The sequence below is a fragment of the Oncorhynchus clarkii genome, chromosome 19, assembly GCF_045791955.1.
Source record: "Oncorhynchus clarkii lewisi isolate Uvic-CL-2024 chromosome 19, UVic_Ocla_1.0, whole genome shotgun sequence".
Lineage (NCBI taxonomy): Eukaryota > Metazoa > Chordata > Actinopteri > Salmoniformes > Salmonidae > Oncorhynchus > Oncorhynchus clarkii.
Window position 1 is genome coordinate 2,722,440 of NC_092165.1, and position 18,893 is coordinate 2,741,332.

The 18,893-nt window shown below is 52.4% G+C and overlaps 2 protein-coding genes across 10 annotated transcripts in view; one reads left to right on the forward strand and one right to left on the reverse strand.

Annotated features, from left to right (window-relative positions):
- Positions 1-9,271, forward strand: part of LOC139374583 (serine/arginine repetitive matrix protein 2-like) — a 42,022-nt gene extending 32,751 nt beyond the window's left edge. For 2 of the 5 annotated variants that reach the window (XM_071115588.1, XM_071115593.1), the window contains 2 exons: positions 2,256-8,494; positions 8,804-9,271. In XM_071115588.1, coding sequence (XP_070971689.1) covers positions 2,256-8,494; positions 8,804-8,811 — 6,247 coding nt within the window. In that variant the 3' untranslated portion in view covers positions 8,812-9,271. The remainder of the gene's footprint in view (positions 1-2,255; positions 8,495-8,803) is intronic. The other 3 variants (XM_071115589.1, XM_071115591.1, XM_071115592.1) reach the window with 3 other exon arrangements.
- A 5,915-nt stretch (positions 9,272-15,186) lies between these two features.
- LOC139374585 (non-SMC condensin I complex, subunit G) overlaps positions 15,187-18,893 on the reverse strand; it is a 47,857-nt gene continuing 44,150 nt past the window's right edge. For 2 of the 5 annotated variants that reach the window (XM_071115598.1, XM_071115597.1), the window contains exons 18-22: positions 17,327-17,494; positions 16,881-17,031; positions 16,179-16,226; positions 16,023-16,092; positions 15,187-15,458 (exon numbers count right to left, since the gene is read on the reverse strand). In XM_071115598.1, the coding sequence (XP_070971699.1) occupies positions 15,332-15,458; positions 16,023-16,092; positions 16,179-16,226; positions 16,881-17,031; positions 17,327-17,494 (564 nt within the window). In that variant the 3' untranslated portion in view covers positions 15,187-15,331. The remainder of the gene's footprint in view (positions 15,459-16,022; positions 16,093-16,178; positions 16,227-16,880; positions 17,032-17,326; positions 17,495-18,893) is intronic. The other 3 variants (XM_071115601.1, XM_071115599.1, XM_071115600.1) reach the window with 3 other exon arrangements.

The window sequence follows — 18,893 nt, forward strand, 5'->3', positions numbered from 1 at the left end:
CGCCTCTATAAAGACAGGCTGTTATCACCACTCAACCCTTATGGGGGGCTGTTATCACCTCTCAACCCTTATGGGGGTCACCTCTATAAAGACAGGCTGTTATCACCTCTCAACCCTTATGGGGGTCACCTCTATAAAGACAGGCTGTTATCACCTCTCAACCCTTATGGTGGGCTGTTATCACCACTCAACCCTTATGGTGGGCTGTTATCACCACTCAATCCTTATGGTGGGCTGTTATCACCTCTCAACCCTTATGGTGGGCTGTTATCACCACTCAACCCTTATGGGGGTCGCCTCTATAAAGACAGGCTGTTATCACCTCTCAACCCTTATGGTGGGCTGTTATCACCACTCAACCCTTATGGGGGGCTGTTATCACCACTCAACCCTTATGGTGGGCTGTTATCACCACTCAACCCTTATGGTGGGCTGTTATCACCACTCAACCCTTATGGTGGGCTGTTATCACCTCTCAACCCTTATGGTGGGCTGTTATCACCACTCAACCCTTATGGTGGGCTGTTATCACCACTCAACCCTTATGGGGGGCTGTTATCACCACTCAACCCTTATGGGGGGCTGTTATCACCACTCAATCCTTATGGTGGGCTGTTATCACCACTCAATCCTTATGGGGGGCTGTTATCACCTCTCAACCCTTATAGGGGGCTGTTATCACCTCTCAACCCTTATGGGGGTCGCCTCTATAAAGACAGGCTGTTATCACCTCTCAACCCTTATGGGGGGCTGTTATCACCTCTCAACCCTTATGGTGGGTCACCTCTATAAAGACAGGCTGTTATCACCACTCAACCCTTATGGGGGGCTGTTATCACCTCTCAATCCTTATGGGGGGCTGTTATCACCACTCAACCCTTATAGGGGGCTGTTATCACCGCTCAACCCTTATGGTGGGTCACCTCTATAAAGACAGGCTGTTATCACCACTCAACCCTTATGGGGGGCTGTTATCACCTCTCAATCCTTATGGGGGGCTGTTATCACCACTCAACCCTTATAGGGGGCTGTTATCACCTCTCAACCCTTATGGTGGGTCACCTCTATAAAGACAGGCTGTTATCACCACTCAACCCTTATGGGGGGCTGTTATCACCTCTCAATCCTTATGGGGGGCTGTTATCACCACTCAACCCTTATAGGGAGCTGTTATCACCACTCAACCCTTATGGTGGGCTGTTATCACCACTCAACTTTTATGGGTTGTCACCAGCAAAGCACCCCCACACCTCCTCCTCCATGTTTCACGGTGGGAACCACACATTCACCTACTCTGCATCTCACCAAGACATGGCGTTGGAACCAAAAATCTCCAATTTGGACTCGTTTCCACCGGTCTAATGTCCATTGCTCGTGTTTCTTGGCCCAAGCAAGTCTCTTCTTATTATTGGTGTCCTTTAGTAGTGGTTTCTTTGCAGCAATTCAATCATGAAGGTCTGATTCACACTGTCTCCTCTGAACAGTTGATGTTGAGATGTGTCTGTTACTTGAACTCTGTGAAGCATTTATTTGGGCTGCAATTTCTGAGGCTGGTAACTCTAATGAACTTATCCTCTGCAGCAGAGGTAACTCTGGGTCTTTCCTGTAGCGGTCCTCATGAGAGCCAGTTTCATCACAGCGCTTGATGGTTGTTGCGACTGAACTTCCTGTTTGACTGACCTTCATGTCTTAAAGTAATGATGGACTGTCGTTTCTCTTTGCTTAGTTGAGCTGTTCTTGCCATAATATGGACTTGGTCTTTTACCAAATAGGGCTATCTTCTGTATACCACCCCTACCTTGTCACAACACAACTGATTGGCTCAAACGCATTAAGAAGGAACAAAAATTCCACAAATTAACTTTTAACAAGGCACACCTGTTAATTGAAATGCATTCCAGGTGACTACCTCATGAAGCTGGTTGAGAGAATGCCAAGAGTGTGCAAAGCTGTCAAGGCAAAGGGTGGCTACTTTGAAGAATCTCAAATATTGCTAAATTTAAGTAGATTTTTTTCCGTATGAGACCACCAGTGCTTTGTGTTGACTGGTGGGTTAGAGTTGTTGACCGTCTGTTCTGCGTTGGTATAAAGCCTCTCTGCCTTCATAAATAAACCGACTTCTGTTGTGTGGTCATTGTTTCTGTGATGGTAATGAATCTGCATAAGAATGAGTCCTACGGTTTAGTTGGTGAATTTAATGAAGCGGCTCCTTTTAATTAAATAAAATATTTTTCCTATCCCCTGTCTATCTCTAGCTCCCTGTTGCCCCCGGTTACGGATGAACCCCAGAGGGAAGCAGAGGATGCTGGGATGCCCGATGCCCCAAGCGGGAGGAGCTCTGCTCTGGAGGCGGTGCGCTCCACGTTATGCCCCGCCCATCGCTCTCTGCTCCAGCGAATCCTGAGGCTCGCCCACCAGCAGCACCGTCTATCATTGGCCTACAGGGACACCCATCGCCGCCTCGTCCCGCCCCCAGACCCTCTCTGCGGCCACCTGGTGGCCAAACAACAGGACGACACTTCCTCTCCTCCTTCCTTCACTGACTGTTGGAGCCGTAGTGGAGCCACGCGTCCGACTGACTGGAAGACACCAGGTGGTCCAGGCTGTTGCTGCTGGCTGCCTCCTGTCTGTTTCTGCCTCCAGAGCCTCCGCTGCCTGTCCTGCCAGAGCCTGTCCCTGGGACACATCACCACTGGGGTTCGCTCCTCCTCTTCTCTGTGCTCTTTCACATCCTCCTCTTCTCGTTCATCCTCCGCTCTGTGCCCTAATCCCTCAGTCTGTCCCGTGGCCTCTGTCTGTTGCTCCAACCCCCAGCCCTGCGCCTCCTGCTGCTCAGAACACACCTACCTGGCCCCGGTCAGACACACAGCCCCGGGAGGTGGAGGAGGAAGCGAGTGCCCTGTCCTCAAGAGAGAGCGATCCCGCACCCCCTCTCCTCCCCCTCTCTCCCCCATACCCTCAGACATGGACGGTAAGGAGGAAGACAAGCCTCCCTCTCTTCTGCAGCAGGAGGGGGAAAAAGAGGAGGAGGCTGGGTGTGGTGGGGAGGTGGGTGAGGACAGGGAGCAGCAGGACCTGGTGGAGCGTTTCAGTGACAAACTAAAGACAATCAGACCCCAGGAGAAGGATCCTCCACTCAGCTCTGCCTTAGCCAATCACAACCTAGAGAAGGATCCCCACCTGACGACCTCGGCCAATCAGCACATTGCAGAGTCCCAGGCCGACGCCCACCTGAGTGAGATCATCACCACCGTTCTGAACACGGGTGGCGGCAGCGACTACAGCCTAAACGACATGTTGCATCACCATGACAACAACGAGAGCCATCCACCTCGGACGCGTTCCCGGCGGCGACAGGAGGCCCTGGCTGCCATGGCGACTTTGCCCGACCAGTCGTCCGCCCGGCGCCAGACCGTGCTAATCAAACGGGAGCTGGCAAGGCTGAACCAATCGCTGGGCAGGAGGCTGTCGCTAGGGAAGAACAAGAGCCGCAGTGCCACGCCCTTTTCTACCTGCTCGTCACCTGAACCAACCCCTGTTACAGCAGAGATAGACAGAATCACAGAGGAGGAGGGAGAGACCGGTAGAGTGGAGGAGGGAGAGACCGGTAGAGTGGAGGAGGGAGAGACCGGTAGAGTGAAGGAGGGAGAGACCGGTAGAGTGAAGGAGGGAGAGAGCGGTAGAGTGAAGGAGGGCGAGACCGGTAGAGTGAAGGAGGGCGAGACCGGTAGAGTGAAGGAGGGAGAGAGCGGTAGATTGAAGGAGGGCGAGACCGGTAGAGTGAAGGAGGGCGAGACCGGTAGAGTGAAGGAGGGAGAGACCGGTAGAGTGAAGGAGGGAGAGACCGGTAGAGTGAAGGAGGGAGAGACCGGTAGAGTGAAGGAGGGAGAGACCGGTAGAGTGAAGGAGGGCGCAACGTCGAAGGTGACAGCAGAGGAGGCAGGTCCAGTGAGAGTCACGAAGGATAGAGTCGGCATGAAGGAGGAGATGGAGAAACCCCCAGTCCTCTCCTCTACACAACAGAGTCCCCCGCAGGAGGACCAACACAAACCAGAGAGCTGGAACATCACCTGTCAGGACAGCAGTAGGAGTGACCTCCCTGAGAAGAGGAAAGAGGAGGAGTCACCAGGTAGTACCAGCAGTGGTCTTCCTGAGAGGAGTAGAGAGGAAGAGGAGGAGTCACCAGGTACTACCAGCAGTGGTCTTCCTGAAAGGAGTAGAGAGGAAGAGGAGGAGTCACCAGGTAGTACCAGCAGCACCTGTGACCATGGCAGTGGTCTTCCTGAGAGGAGTAGAGAGGAAGAGGAGGAGTCACCAGGTAGTACCAGCAGCGCCTGTGACCATGGCAGTGGTCTTCCTGAGAGGAGTAGAGAGGAAGAGGAGTTACCAGGTAGTACCAGCAGTGGTCTTCCTGAGAGGAGTAGAGAGGAAGAGGAGGAGTCACCAGGTAGTACCAGCAGCACCTGTGACCATGGCAGTGGTCTTCCTGAGAGGAGTAGAGAGGAAGAGGAGGAGTCACCAGGTAGTACCAGCAGTGGTCTTCCTGAGAGGAGTAGAGAGGAAGAGGAGGAGTCACCAGGTAGTACCAGCAGTGGTCTTCCTGAGAGGAGTAGAGAGGAAGAGGAGGAGTCACCAGGTAGTACCAGCAGTGGTCTTCCTGAGAGGAGTAGAGAGGAAGAGGAGGAGACAGCAGGCAGCAGCAAGGACAGTAGCAGAGTGTCAGCCAGGAATAGCCCTTCCCACCCCTGCAGAACCAGGAGAGGCAGCAGGTCCCAGCCAGGCTGCAGCAGCCAGGTGGTGGTGGGGAGGAGCAGCGAGGCTGGGAGGTCCAGGAGGAGCATCGTCCCTCCCCAGCGGTTCTCCTCCTACGTCACAGAGCCCAGGATGATGTATTCTGCTGCCTGTTTCTCAGAGAGGATCTTCTCCGCCCAGAGGACGCCAAAGGATCGGCAACCACTCAATGCCCCCAACACCAATTGCACAGACTCCCCGTCCTCGGCCACAGACACGGCTGAGGGGTTGGGCGAAGCAAGAGAAGAGGAATTACCGCTGGCATCCAGTCCTGAGGATGTCAGTCAGGAGAGGATGGGAGGCAGAGGCTGTAGATCAACAGCAAGAGGTCAGAGTTCAGACCGTGAGTCACAGAGACGAGGTCAGGTGATTCCCGTCACTGCAGCTTCCTCTGAGCAGCAGAGTCCCCCTAAACAGCGCTCCCAGAACAGGGCAGACGTTAGGCTCAGAGCAGCCAAACCTTTTGGGCGCTTACGCTCCTCCCACTCCGCCCAACAGTCCCAACCAGCGAGCCCTCAGAAAGCCTCCAGGCCAGAGGTCCCCACAGAGCAGCCTCAGTACATCAGCCCCATCAAGCTGATGTTTGTGTCTGCAGTAGTGGGTGAGGAGGGGGTGAGGTACACCCTGAAGGCGGCTGCACCAGGATCCAGCTGGCATGGACAGGAGACCTTTGACCCCTGTGAGGAGTCATCGTGGGCTGGAAGTCCAGAGAAGACCCCAGAGAAGACTCACAATCCACCGAAGACCAGGAGTCCACCACAGACCAGGAGTCCACCACAGACCAGGAGTCCATTGAAGACCAGTAGTCCACCCCAGACGAGGAGTCCACCGAAGACCAGGAGTCCACCCCAGACCAGGAGTCCACCGAAGACCAGGAGTCCACCCCAGACCAGGAGTCCCCTCCAGACTAGGAGTCCCCTCCAGACTAGGAGTCCCCTCCAGACTAGGAGTCCCCTCCAGACCAGGAGTCCAACCCAGACCAAGAGTCCACCCCAGACCAGGAGTCCTCTCCAGACCAGGAGTCCCCTCCAGACCAGGAGTCCACCCAAGAACACCATATCGTCATCGCCAAAGCTGTGTGGAACGATGAGAGGAGGAGAGGGGGGTAGCCCGCCAAAACGGTCTCCCGGGTCCCAGAACGGAGACGGCTCGCCTCCTTTTCGTGAAACCACCCCCACAAAGAGACGTCCGGGACGTCCCAAGAAACTGGGCCCCCAGCTGGAGAAGAGGGCCAAGAGGCCGATCGGCCGCCCGCCCAAGCAAAGGGGTGTAGAGCCGAGCTGTGGCTCCAGGCAGGGTGGTCAGGACCGGTCCAGTGGAGTTCCCTTAGGCTGCAGCACCGGGGAGGGGGGCAACGAGGAGAGAGACCCAGCCAACAGGAACCTGAAGATCACCGTGGTGTACGGACGCTCCCACAGGACAAAGAGGACAGTGTCGGAGGAGGCTGCTTGTCTCCAGGCTACAGAGCAGCTGATGGATCTGAACTTCGTCAGACCGGTGAAGGAGAAGAGGTTCGCTCCCCACGCCAGCAACAGCAGCAACATTATCAAGTGCCAGAAGCTGCAGTGTACCGCAGCCATGCGTCGTCCAGGGAGACCCGCCAAGGTCAAGATCTCCGGAATCTCCGTTACCGTCACCACCACGTCGCCGGGGAAACGCAAGGTCCACATGAACCGGGACAGGAAATCTCCGGAGAAGCTCTGTCAGCGGAAAGCCCTCCTTCCTGAACCCCAGCCTTCCAAAGAGCCCAGGAAAATCAGCAGCACGCCGACTAGCGAGGACGCCACTTGGATGCAGATAGAGAGAACGACAGAGTCCAAGGATGGAGAGAGGGAGCGTCAGACCCAGACTCCTCCTGTGTTGGCGGTGCGTCACTCTGTGAGAGTGAGGAAGCCTTCAGTGTACCTGCTTCACTCTGTAGCCACCTCCACCTCTAGGTCCCTGAGCCACAGTACCGCCCTGCTGCGCCGATCCAGACAGCTACTGATCAACAGGGCCAGCAGCAAGGGCAGCCATCGCAAGAGGAAGGAGGAGGGAGGAGAGGACACCCCAGGGCGGGAGGAGCTGCTGTCCGGGAGGGAGGAGAGGAGGAGCGAGGGAAGAGGAGGGGTGTTGTGTGAGGACCTGAGCCAGGTAGCGGGGGTTTCGGTAGACTCCATTTTCCCGGCCAGCTCCAGCGAGGCGTTGAGGTGGTGGCCCGTCTCCTCCGACCAGGACAGCCTGAACCAAGAGCTGGCTCGCAGGATCCGCCTCATATCCCAAAGCTGGGTCGCTGCCGCTGCCGCTACCACCCACACCACCAGGACGGGGACGATCATGTCCGCCAAGCAGAGACTCGACGACGACTCTTTGTCCTCCTGGAAGCCAGAGGTTGGGTCGGCAGTGCGGCTGCTGTTTGACCGGCGCTGCAGCGTTGAGAGGCTGGCCTCCTGGTTCATGCAGACCACTGAGACTCAGTCTCTGGGCATTGTGAAGAAGACCAGCTCCCGAAACCCCTATGAGCACCTGCACTACCCCCGGAACGCCAGCAGGGAGAGCGTCTTTCCCAGCCCGCAGACCATGCGACTACGCAAACACATCAAGAAGTTTGCCAAAGCTGTGCCGAAGAGCCCCGCCCAGCTCCGTCTGGCCCAGGAACGGCTCCGACGTGGAAGAGAGCTGAATGCCAGGCGGCGTCTGTTCACTGCGAGGCCGGCGTCTGGCGGGCTGCGTCTTAGAGCTCCTTGGAGGAAGGTCAGGGCCCTCGGGACGTACAGAACCACTCTGCTCAGAGTCAGAGAAAAGTTCCTCACCTGGACCCTCAGAGCCAAGCAGCCCAACAGGCTGATCTGGAGGAGAAGCCTGGTGGAGGAAGGCAACTCACCTCACCAGGTCTGGCCTTCTGCTCAGCCCAGGGAGGAGCTCACCAGGTCTCCACATCACCACTGTCTACCTGCCTCCTCAGAGACCAGTCATCCCTGCAGCCCCAACCAGCTGACAGGCCTCACCAAACAGCAGCGTCTCAGCTCTAAAGCCTGGAGTCCAGAGAGACTGAAGGAGTGTTGCGTGTTCCTCAAAAAGATCAACTCCCCCGACACAGAGTCCACCGTTGAGAAGGAGTGGGACGTCTGCACCGTCAATCTAGACGACACATACTGCCCCGACGAGACCAGACAGGAGGAGAGGAGCGGAGAGGACGACAAAGCTGTGAAAACGGAGAGAAGGAAGAGGAGAGTTCCCTGGAAGGAGTCTAGCAGCTCGCCGCAGGAGGTGATGGTTCAGGAGCACAACCAGGTCCGAACCGGGAACAGGAGAGGCAAACAGAAAAATTCAGGGAAGGCCACGAGCCAATCACCGACCCCGACGCCAGCGAAAGCCACGAGCCAATCATCGACCCCGCCGCCAACGAAAGCCATGAGCCAATCACCGACCCCACCGCCAGTGAAAGCCATGAGCCAATCACCGACCCCGACGCCAGCGAAAGCCACGAGCCAATCACCGACCCCGCCGCCAGCGAAAGCCACGAGCCAATCACCGACCCCGACGCCAGCGAAAGCCACGAGCCAATCACCGACCCCGACGCCAGCGAAAGCCACGAGCCAATCACCGACCCCGACGCCAGCGAAAGCCACGAGCCAATCACCGACCCCGACGCCAGCGAAAGTAATGAGAAAATCGCGTGGGAGGGGCCTGACCGGGCCGCGGTGGCGTGACTTTATACTGGGTAATGACTTTATCTTCCTGTTGTTTCGTTTACATTCTGACAGTCAAGTAGCCGAAGCTGACAGTCTCTCCTCCATGATGTGTGCACTTCCCCTCGTGGATTTATAAACATTATAGATGTAAACATCAGTTTGGGAGGGAGTTTCACCTTCAGCTTGGGAGGGAGGGAGTTTCACCTTCAGCTTGGGAGGGAGGGAGTTTCACCTTCAGCTTGGGAGGGAGGGAGTATCCTTAATCTGGATCCATATTGTTGTACAGTTATAGATCATTGTTTTATCACAAAACATTCTACTCTCCCTCATCTCTGCAGGAACCTGACTGTCCTCCGTCCCGTCTCCGCGGTGACTGTGTTGTAACTGTATTGGCGGGACGCTCCTCCCTCCGTCTCCGCGGTGACTGCGCGTAAACAACTCGGTGCCTTCAGACTGCCCCTTGGCATTATGTAGCAGAAGGAAAAGTTGAACCAGAAGAAGCTTACCATTGCACTATTTTTAAACTATTCAGCCCCCCCCCACCACACACACACTGCTTTAAAAAAACCAAACTGTGTATATGTTTGTACAGAACGTTTGTTTTTAAAACTTTGACACACCTTTCTTCTGCCTTGTCTGATACAACTACCAACCCATCAAGTTCTGTTGTAATGAGCCTGGAGGCCCGTTTGTGAGAGTACACATTCAAACCCTGCGTCTACTATGACACCCTATTCCCTATATATAGGGCACTATTTTAGACCAGAGCCCTATGGCACCCTATTCCCTATATATAGTGCACTATTTTAGACCAGGGCCCTATGGCACCCTATTCCCTATATATAGTGCACTATTTTAGACCAGGGCCCTATGGCACCCTATTCCCTATATATAGGGCACTATTTTAGACCAGAGCGCTATGGCACCCTATTCCCTATATATAGGGCACTATTTTAGACCAGAGCCCTATGGCACCCTATTCCCTATATAGTGCACTACTTTAGACCAGAGCCCTATGGCACCCTATTCCCTATATAGTGCACTACTTTAGACCAGAGCCCTATGGCACCCTATTCCCTACATATAGGGCACTATTTTAGACCAGGGCCATATAATGTTCAGGTATAAAGTAGTGCACTATATAGGGAATAGGGTGCCATAAAGTAGTGCACTATATATAGGGAATAGGGTGCCATAGGGCTATGGTATAAAGTAGTGCACTATATAGGGAATAGGGTGCCATAAAGTAGTGCACTATATATAGGGAATAGGGTGCCATAGGGCTCTGGTCTAAAGTAGTGCACTATATAGGGAATAGGGTTCCCTTTGTGTCTGATTCTCTCCTCCATGATGTGTGCACTTCCCCTCGTGGATTTATAAACATTATAGATGTAAACATCAGTTTGGGAGGGAGGGAGTTTCACCATCAGTTTGGGAGGGAGGGAGTTTCACCTTCAGCTTGGGAAGGAGTGTCACCTTCAGCTTGGGAGGGAGGGAGTTTCACCTTCAGCTTGGGAAGGAGGGAGTTTCACCTTCAGCTTGGGAAGGAGGGAGTTTCACCTTCAGCTTGGGAGGGAGGGAGGGAGTGTCACCTTCAGCTTGGGAGGGAGGGAGTTTCACCATATTACCTAACACTAGTCCACGTTAGATCCATGAGGGAGGGACACTTCAGTGTGGTAGGTGGCAGAAGTGAACTAGGTTTTTAGTATGCTCTGCCACGGCAGCCATTTTGTATGAAGGTTAAAGTGTCTGCTGCATTAAAGAAGCAGCACCACGATCCCCCCCTCCTCCCCCTCCAAAACAACATACCTCACGATCTAACGGCTCAACCAGCAGACTGGAGCTGGACCGACGCGGCCCCGATGACAACAAACCCCCCCCCCCCCCATAGTGTCAAACTCATTCCATTGGAGGGGTTGAGTGTCTGTGGGTTTTCGTTCCTGATTGAATGGAATTAAAAAGGTCACTAATTAGTAAGGAACTCCCCCCTCACCTGGTTGTCTAGGTCTTTAATTGAAAGGGGGAAAGCCAGCAGACACTAGGGCCCTGCTTGGAATCAGTTTGACCCCCCCCACCCCCTGCCCTATTTAGTGCCCTACCAGAGCCGCTCCGGTCAAGAGTAGTGCACAAGGTGCTATTTGTGACTTAAACCCTACTTACTTCATATCGACTCTGTCCAGAAGCTACGGGCTCATCTCGAAGGACACCGTACCCCCGACGTAGCACACGACTCTGGGCCGTGGCGTGGTGAAGAGGACGTGATGCAGGATGTCTTTCAGTACGGCCCGGGACCCGGGAACCACCGTCTAGTGTGACGTTTTAAAGCTAATGAGATCTCTGCTAACGGGGAACGTTGCCTTGAAGCCTTCTGTCTTTTAAACAATGTTGTTGTTGTTGTTGTTGGGCTTTTCTGTCTGTTCTTTGGTTTCTTAGTTTTCACCCAGAGCATTAATGAATTAAACATGTGAATGAAATGAGTCCTGCCTGTCGTGTGTGAACATTATTAACCCTGTACACCCCACTACCCCCCCCCCCTCCTGAGGTTATTTACCCTGTACACCCCACTACCCCCCCCCCCCCACAGAGGTTATTAACCCTGTACACCCCACTACCCCCCCCCCCCCCCCCCCAGAGGTTATTAACCCTGTACACCACACTACCCCCCCCCCAGAGGTTATTAACCCTGTACACCCCACTACCCCCCCCCCCCCCCCCAGAGGTTATTAACCCTGTACACCCCACTACCCCCCCCCCCAGAGATTATTAACCCTGTACACCCCACCCCACACACTAATGACATCACAATACCCCAATGACATCACAATACCCCATAATGACAACACAATACCCCAATAATGACATCACTATACCCCATAATGACATCACATCACAGTGATTTTTATTCCAAAATGTATATAAACAAACAGATCCCTTATTTACATATATTTTCTGTACGCAGATTAAGTTTATTTCTCTCATGTTTTGTGCAAAAATGTGTTTCCATCCCTGTTGGATTTCTGCTTTCATCATCCGTGCACTTGACAAACGTGGAACATCAAGAAGCTGATTAAACAGCAGGTGCACCTCATCCTCCTCCATCACCTCATGTTTCAGCATAATAATGCACGGTCCCATGTCACAAGGATCTGTACACAATTCCTGGAAGCTGAAAATGTCCCAGTTCTTCCGTGATCTACATACTCACCAGACATGTCACCCATTGAGCATGTTTGGGATGCTCTGGATCGACGTGTACGACAGAGTGTTCCAGTTCCCGCCAATATCCAGTAACTTCACACAGCCATTGAAGAGGAGTGGGACAACATTCCACAGGCCACAATTAACAGCCTGATCAACTCTAATCAACAGCCTGATCAACTCTAATCAACAGCCTGATCAAATCCAATCAACAGCCTGATCAACTCTAATCAACAGCCTGATCAAATCCAATCAACAGCCTGATCAAATCCAATCAACAGCCTGATCAACTCCAATCAACAGCCTGATCAACTCCAATCTTCAGCCTGATCAACTCCAATCTTCAGCCTGATCAACTCCAATCTTCAGCCTGATCAACTCCAATCAACAGCCTGATCAACTCCAATCAACAGCCTGATCAACTCTATGTGAAGGAGATGTGTCGCGCTGCATGAGGCAAACGGTCACACCAGATACTGACTGGTTTTCTGATCCACGCCCCCCTACTTTAGTGAAGGTATCTGTGACCAAAGAATTCATATCTGAAATCCATAGATTAGTGACCTAATGAATATTTTTTAAATTGACTGATACGAACTGTAACTCAATCTTTGAAATTCTTTCATGTTGCGTTTATATTTGTTCAGCGTAGAGCATCAGATGGCTATTTCACACGATGTGATTGGCTGAGATGTAAGATCCGGCAGAAACTGGACCAATGTGTTGCGGTCAGTGATAATGACCATCTCAGTACTGTACCACACCCCGTTCAGTCCCCATCCCCCCCCTCCACACACACACACACCGTGACCCCTGCAACGCCCCCACAGAACACACACACACACCGTGACCCCTGCAACGCTCCCACAGAACACACACACACCGTGACCCCTGCAACGCCCCCACAGAACACACACACACACCGTGACCCCTGCAACGCCCCCACAGAACACACACACACACCGTGACCCCTGCAACGCTCCCACAGAACACACACACACACCGTGACCCCTGCAACGCCCCCACAGAACACACACACACCGTGACCCCTGCAACGCTCCCACAGAACACACACACACACCGTGACCCCTGCAACGCCCCCACAGAACACACACACACACCGTGACCCCTGCAACGCCCCCACAGAACACACACACACACCGTGACCCCTGCAACGCTCCCACAGAACACACACACACACCGTGACCCCTGCAACGCCCCCACAGAACACACACACACACCGTGACCCCTGCAACGCCCCCACAGAACACACACACACACCGTGACCCCTGCAACGCCCCCACAGAACACACACACACACACCGTGACCCCTGCAACGCCCCCACAGAACACACACACACACACCGTGACCCCTGCAACGCCCCCACAGAACACACACACACACCGTGACCCCTGCAACGCCCCCACAGAACACACACACACACCGTGACCCCTGCAACGCTCCCACAGAACACACACACACACCGTGACCCCTGCAACGCTCCCACAGAACACACACACACACCGTGACCCCTGCAACGCCCCCACAGAACACACACACCTCAGTAATGACGTGGTCTCCCTTTGTTAGAGGGATACAGAGCTCAATGGGACTTCCTGGAGGGATACAGAGCTCAATGGGACTTCCTGGAGGGATACAGAGCTCAATGGGACTTCCTGGAGGGATACAGAGCTCAATGGGACTTCCTGGAGGGATACAGAGATCAATGGGACTTCCTGGAGGGATACAGAGCTCAATGGGACTTCCTGGAGGGATACAGAGCTCAATGGAACTTCCTGGAGGGATACAGAGCTCAATAACAGAGGGATACAGAGCTCAATGGGACTTCCTGGAGGGATACAGAGCTCAATGGGACTTCCTGGAGGGATACAGAGATCAATGGGACTTCCTGGAGGGATACAGAGCTCAATGGGACTTCCTGGAGGGATACAGACCTCAATAACAGAGGGATACAGAGCTCAATGGGACTTCCTGGAGGGATACAGAGCTCAATGGGACTTCCTGGAGGAATAAAGAGCTCAATGGAACTTCCTGGGGGGATACAGAGCTCAATTGGACTTCCTGGAGGGATACAGAGCTCAATGGGACTTCCTGGAGGGATACAGAGCTCAATGGGACTTCCTGGAGGGATACAGAGATCAATGGGACTTCCTGGAGGGATACAGAGCTCAATGGGACTTCCTGGAGGGATACAGAGCTCAATGGGACTTCCTGGAGGGATACAGAGCTCAATGGGACTTCCTGGAGGGATACAGAGCTCAATGGGACTTCCTGGAGGGATACAGAGATCAATGGAACTTCCTGGAGGGATACAGAGCTCAATGGGACTTCCTGGAGGGATACAGAGATCAATGGGACTTCCTGGAGGGATACAGACCTCAATAACAGAGGGATACAGAGCTCAATGGGACTTCCTGGAGGGATACAGAGCTCAATGGGACTTCCTGGAGGGATACAGAGCTCAATGGGACTTCCTGGAGGGATACAGACCTCAATAACAGAGGGATACAGAGCTCAATGGGACTTCCTGGAGGGATACAGAGCTCAATGGGACTTCCTGGAGGAATACAGACCTCAATAACAGAGGGATACAGAGCTCAATGGGACTTCCTGGAGTGATACAGACCTCAATGGGACTTCCTGGAGGAATACAGACCTCAATAACAGAGGGATACAGACCTCAATGGGACTTCCTGGAGGAATACAGACCTCAATAACAGAGGGATACAGAGCTCAATGGGACTTCCTGGAGGGATACAGAGCTCAATGGGACTTCCTGGAGTGATACAGACCTCAATGGGACTTCCTGGAGGGATACAGAGCTCAATGGGACTTCCTGGGGGAATACAGACCTCAATAACAGAGGGATACAGAGCTCAATCGGACTTCCTGGAGGGATACAGACCTCAATGGGACTTCCTGGAGGAATACAGACCTCAATAACAGAGGGATACAGAGCTCAATGGGACTTCCTGGAGGAATACAGACCTCAATAACAGAGGGATACAGAGCTCAATGGGACTTCCTGGAGGGATACAGAGCTCAATGGGACTTCCTGGAGGGATACAGACCTCAATAACAGAGGGATACAGAGCTCAATGGGACTTCCTGGAGGAATACAGACCTCAATAACAGAGGGATACAGAGCTCAATGGGACTTCCTGGAGGAATACAGACCTCAATAACAGAGGGATACAGAGCTCAATGGGACTTCCTGGAGGAATACAGACCTCAATAACAGAGGGATACAGACCTCAATAACAGAGGGATACAGAGCTAAATGGGACTTCCTGGAGGGATACAGAGCTCAATGGGACTTCCTGGGGGGATACAGAGATCAATGGGACTTCCTGGAGGGATAAAGAGCTCAATGGGACTTCCTGGAGTGATACAGACCTCAATGGGACTTCCTGGAGGGATACAGACCTCAATAACAAAGGGAGAATTACAGCAGAGAGACACAACAGGAAGGAGGAAGTTTAATCGTTTTATTTAATCCAATAAAATCACATTTTTCATTCAGGTTGATGAATTCCTTCTGTCTCTAAACCTGTTGATCTACATGTCCACTACTCTGATACATTACTGATTCCACTAGGCAGCTAAACACACATCCTGACCTCTCTACCCTATCTGACCTGGGACTCTACGAGGTGTTGGCCTCCTGGTTGATGAGGGCACTGAGGTCCAGTCTGGTTTTGTCCAAAGCTGCCGTCTTGGCCCGGCAGGATGGACGGGGTACCGGCACCGAGTCTGGAACATTCTCCCCATCACTATGGAGGGAGAAGGAGAGGAAGAGGGGGAAGGAGACAGATGGAGAGGAGGAGGAGGGAGACGGAGAGGAGGAGGGGGAGGGAGAGAGATGGAGAGGAGGAGGGGGAGGGAGACAGAGGGAGACAGATGGAGAGGGGGAGGGAGACGGAGAGGAGGAGGGAGGCAGATGGAGAGGAGGAGGAGGGGGAGACGGAGAGGAGGAGGGAGGCAGATGGAGAGGAGGAGGGGGAGGGAGACGGAGAGGAGGAGGGAGGCAGATGGAGAGGAGGAGGAGGGGGAGGGAGACGGAGAGGAGGAGGGGGAGGGAGACGGAGAGGAGGAGGGGGAGGGAGACAGATGGAGAGGAGGAGGGGGAGGGAGAGAGATGGAGAGGAGGAGGGGAGACGGAGAGGAGGAGGGAGGCAGATGGAGAGGAGGAGGAGGGAGACGGACAGAGAGGAGGAGGGAGACGGAGAGGAGGGAGACGGAGAGGAGGAGGAGGGAGAAATTAAAGGTGATATACAGAACGGATCCATTTCAACATTCAGGGACGATTAAGCACACTTCTCCTCCCCTCCTCTCACCTCTCCTCGGAGGACTCAGCCGATCTGCTGGACTTCTTGGCTCCTTTGGCTGTGGAGGGTTTCCTCTGACCTACACACACACACAAACACGATCAACTGTTAGTGGTGCTCAACCGTGTCAGAGGTTAGCAGGAGGTGTGTAAGATGGGGTAATACCTCTCCTGGGCCTCTTGGCAGACTGGTCCAGGTCCTGGTTGGCAGCCTCTGTAGAGATGAAGACTTTAGGAGTTACATCTCTCTCTCTCCATGTCATCTGATTCAGTCTAACAGTAACATGACCCACTACCCTCAGTAGTAGTCTCCTCTCTCTCTCTCTACCCTCAGTAGTAGTCTCCTCTCTCTCTCTCTACCCTCAGTAGTAGTCTCCTCTCTCTCTCTCTACCCTCAGTAGTAGTCTCCTCTCTCTCTCTCTACCCTCAGTAGTAGTCTCCTCTCTCTCTCTCTACCCTCAGTAGTAGTCTCCTCTCTCTCTACCCTCAGTAGTAGTCTCCTCTCTACCCTCAGTAGTAGTCTGCTCTCTCTCTCTCTACCCTCAGTAGTAGTCTCCTCTCTCTCTACCCTCAGTAGTAGTCTCCTCTCTCTCTCTACCTTCAGTAGTAGTCTCCTCTCTCTACCCTCAGTAGTAGTCTCCTCTCTCTCTCTCTACCCTCAGTAGTAGTCTCCTCTCTCTCTCTCTACCCTCAGTAGTAGTCTCCTCTCTCTCTCTCTACCCTCAGTAGTAGTCTCCTCTCTCTCTACCCTCAGTGGTAGTCTCCTCTCTCTCTCTACCCTCAGTAGTAGTCTCCTCTCTCTCTCTACCCTCAGTAGTAGTCTCCTCTCTCTCTCTACCCTCAGTAGTAGTCTCCTCTCTCTCTCTACCCTCAGTATTAGTCTCCTCTCTCTCTTTACCCTCAGTGTTGACATCTACAGGCTGTAGTGTCGTAGTGCTGAGATCTGGTTGGTTGTTGGAGTCCTGCAGTTGTCCAATCAGCTTCTCCACAGCACGCAAAGCGATACGATCCTTCACCTCCTACACAGACAGTTTGGTGTCATCAGGTAATGTGTTGTGTTGTAACAGGGTCACCAGGTGTTGTGCTGTAACAGGGTCACCAGGTGTTGTGTTGTAACAGGGTCACCAGGTGTTGTGTTGTTGTCAGTACTGTACCTGTGTAACTTGTTGTAACAGGGTCACCAGGTGTTGTGTTGTAACAGGGTCACCAGGTGTTGTGCTGTAACAGGGTCACCAGGTGTTGTGCTGTAACAGGGTCACCAGGTGTTGTGTTGTAACAGGGTCACCAGGTGTTGTGTTGTTGTCAGTACTGTACCTGTGTAACTTGTTGTAACAGGGTCACCAGGTCTCTAGTTGTGTTGCCGTCAGCACTGAGCTCCAGACTGTTCAGTACTTTGGCGTAGAGACGGACTTCGGGAGCTGACGGGTCCTTCAGCATCTCACCACACACACGCACTGCCAGGTGGTCATGGACACACACCTCCTACACACACACACACACACACACACACGTTTAGCCTCCAGAGAACACACTTCAGACAGAGGGATGAGACCAGTAATTCATGTATTGTGATTCTCCATGTATTGTGATTCTCCATGTATTGTGATTCTAGATGTATTGTGATTCTAGATGTATTGTGATTCTAGATGTAGTGATTTTATTGAAATTCGAGGTTCCAAACATATTGTTCACCGTGTGTCTGGTGCAGAGAGCCACGAGAAAACAAGCTCTGAAAACATGTTCACTGTTTAAAAACAAGATGGAGGACAAGTTAGGTACAGCTGAATAGCGCTAGCTAACGCTACCTAGCAAAATAAAATTATATATATATATATCCCCCATCACTATTATATAGATGTTATATTACCTGTGTGTTAGAGGTCTGTATATCTATGGACCCCCCCCCCCATCACTATTATATAGATGTTATATTACCTGTGTGTTAGAGGTCTGTATATCTATGGACCCCCCCCCCCATCACTATTATATAGATGTTATATTACCTGTGTGTTAGAGGTCTGTATATCTATGGACCCCCCCCCCCCCCCCCATCACTATTATATAGATGTTATATTACCTGTGTGTTAGAGGTCTGTATATCTATCACTATTATATAGATGTTATATTACCTGTGTGTTAGAGGTCTGTATATCTATGGACCCCCCCCCCCCCCATCACTATTATATAGATGTTATATTACCTGTGTGTTAGAGGTCTGTATATCCCCCCCCCATCACTATTATATAGATGTTATATTACCTGTGTGTTAGAGGTCTGTATATCTATGGACCCCCCCCCCCCATCACTATTATATAGATGTTATATTACCTGTGTGTTAGAGGTCTGTATATCTATAGACCCCCCCCCCCATCACTATTATATAGATGTTATATTACCTGTGTGTTAGAGGTCTGTATATCTATGGACCCCCCCCCATCACTATTATATAGATGTTATATTACCTGTGTGTTAGAGGTCTGTATATCTATGGACCCCCCCCCCCCCATCACTATTATATAGATGTTATATTACCTGTGTGTTAGAGGTCTGTATATCTATGGACCCCCCCCCATCACTATTATATAGATGTTATATTACCTGTGTGTTAGAGGTCTGTATATCTATGGACCCCCCCCCCCATCACTATTATATAGATGTTATATTACCTGTGTGTTAGAGGTCTGTATATCTATGGACCCCCCCCCCCCCCCCCATCACTATTATATAGATGTTATATTACCTGTGTGTTAGAGGTCTGTATATCTATGGACCCCCCCCCCATCACTATTATATAGATGTTATATTACCTGTGTGTTAGAGGTCTGTATATCTATGGACCCCCCCCCCCCATCACTATTATATAGATGTTATATTAAATATT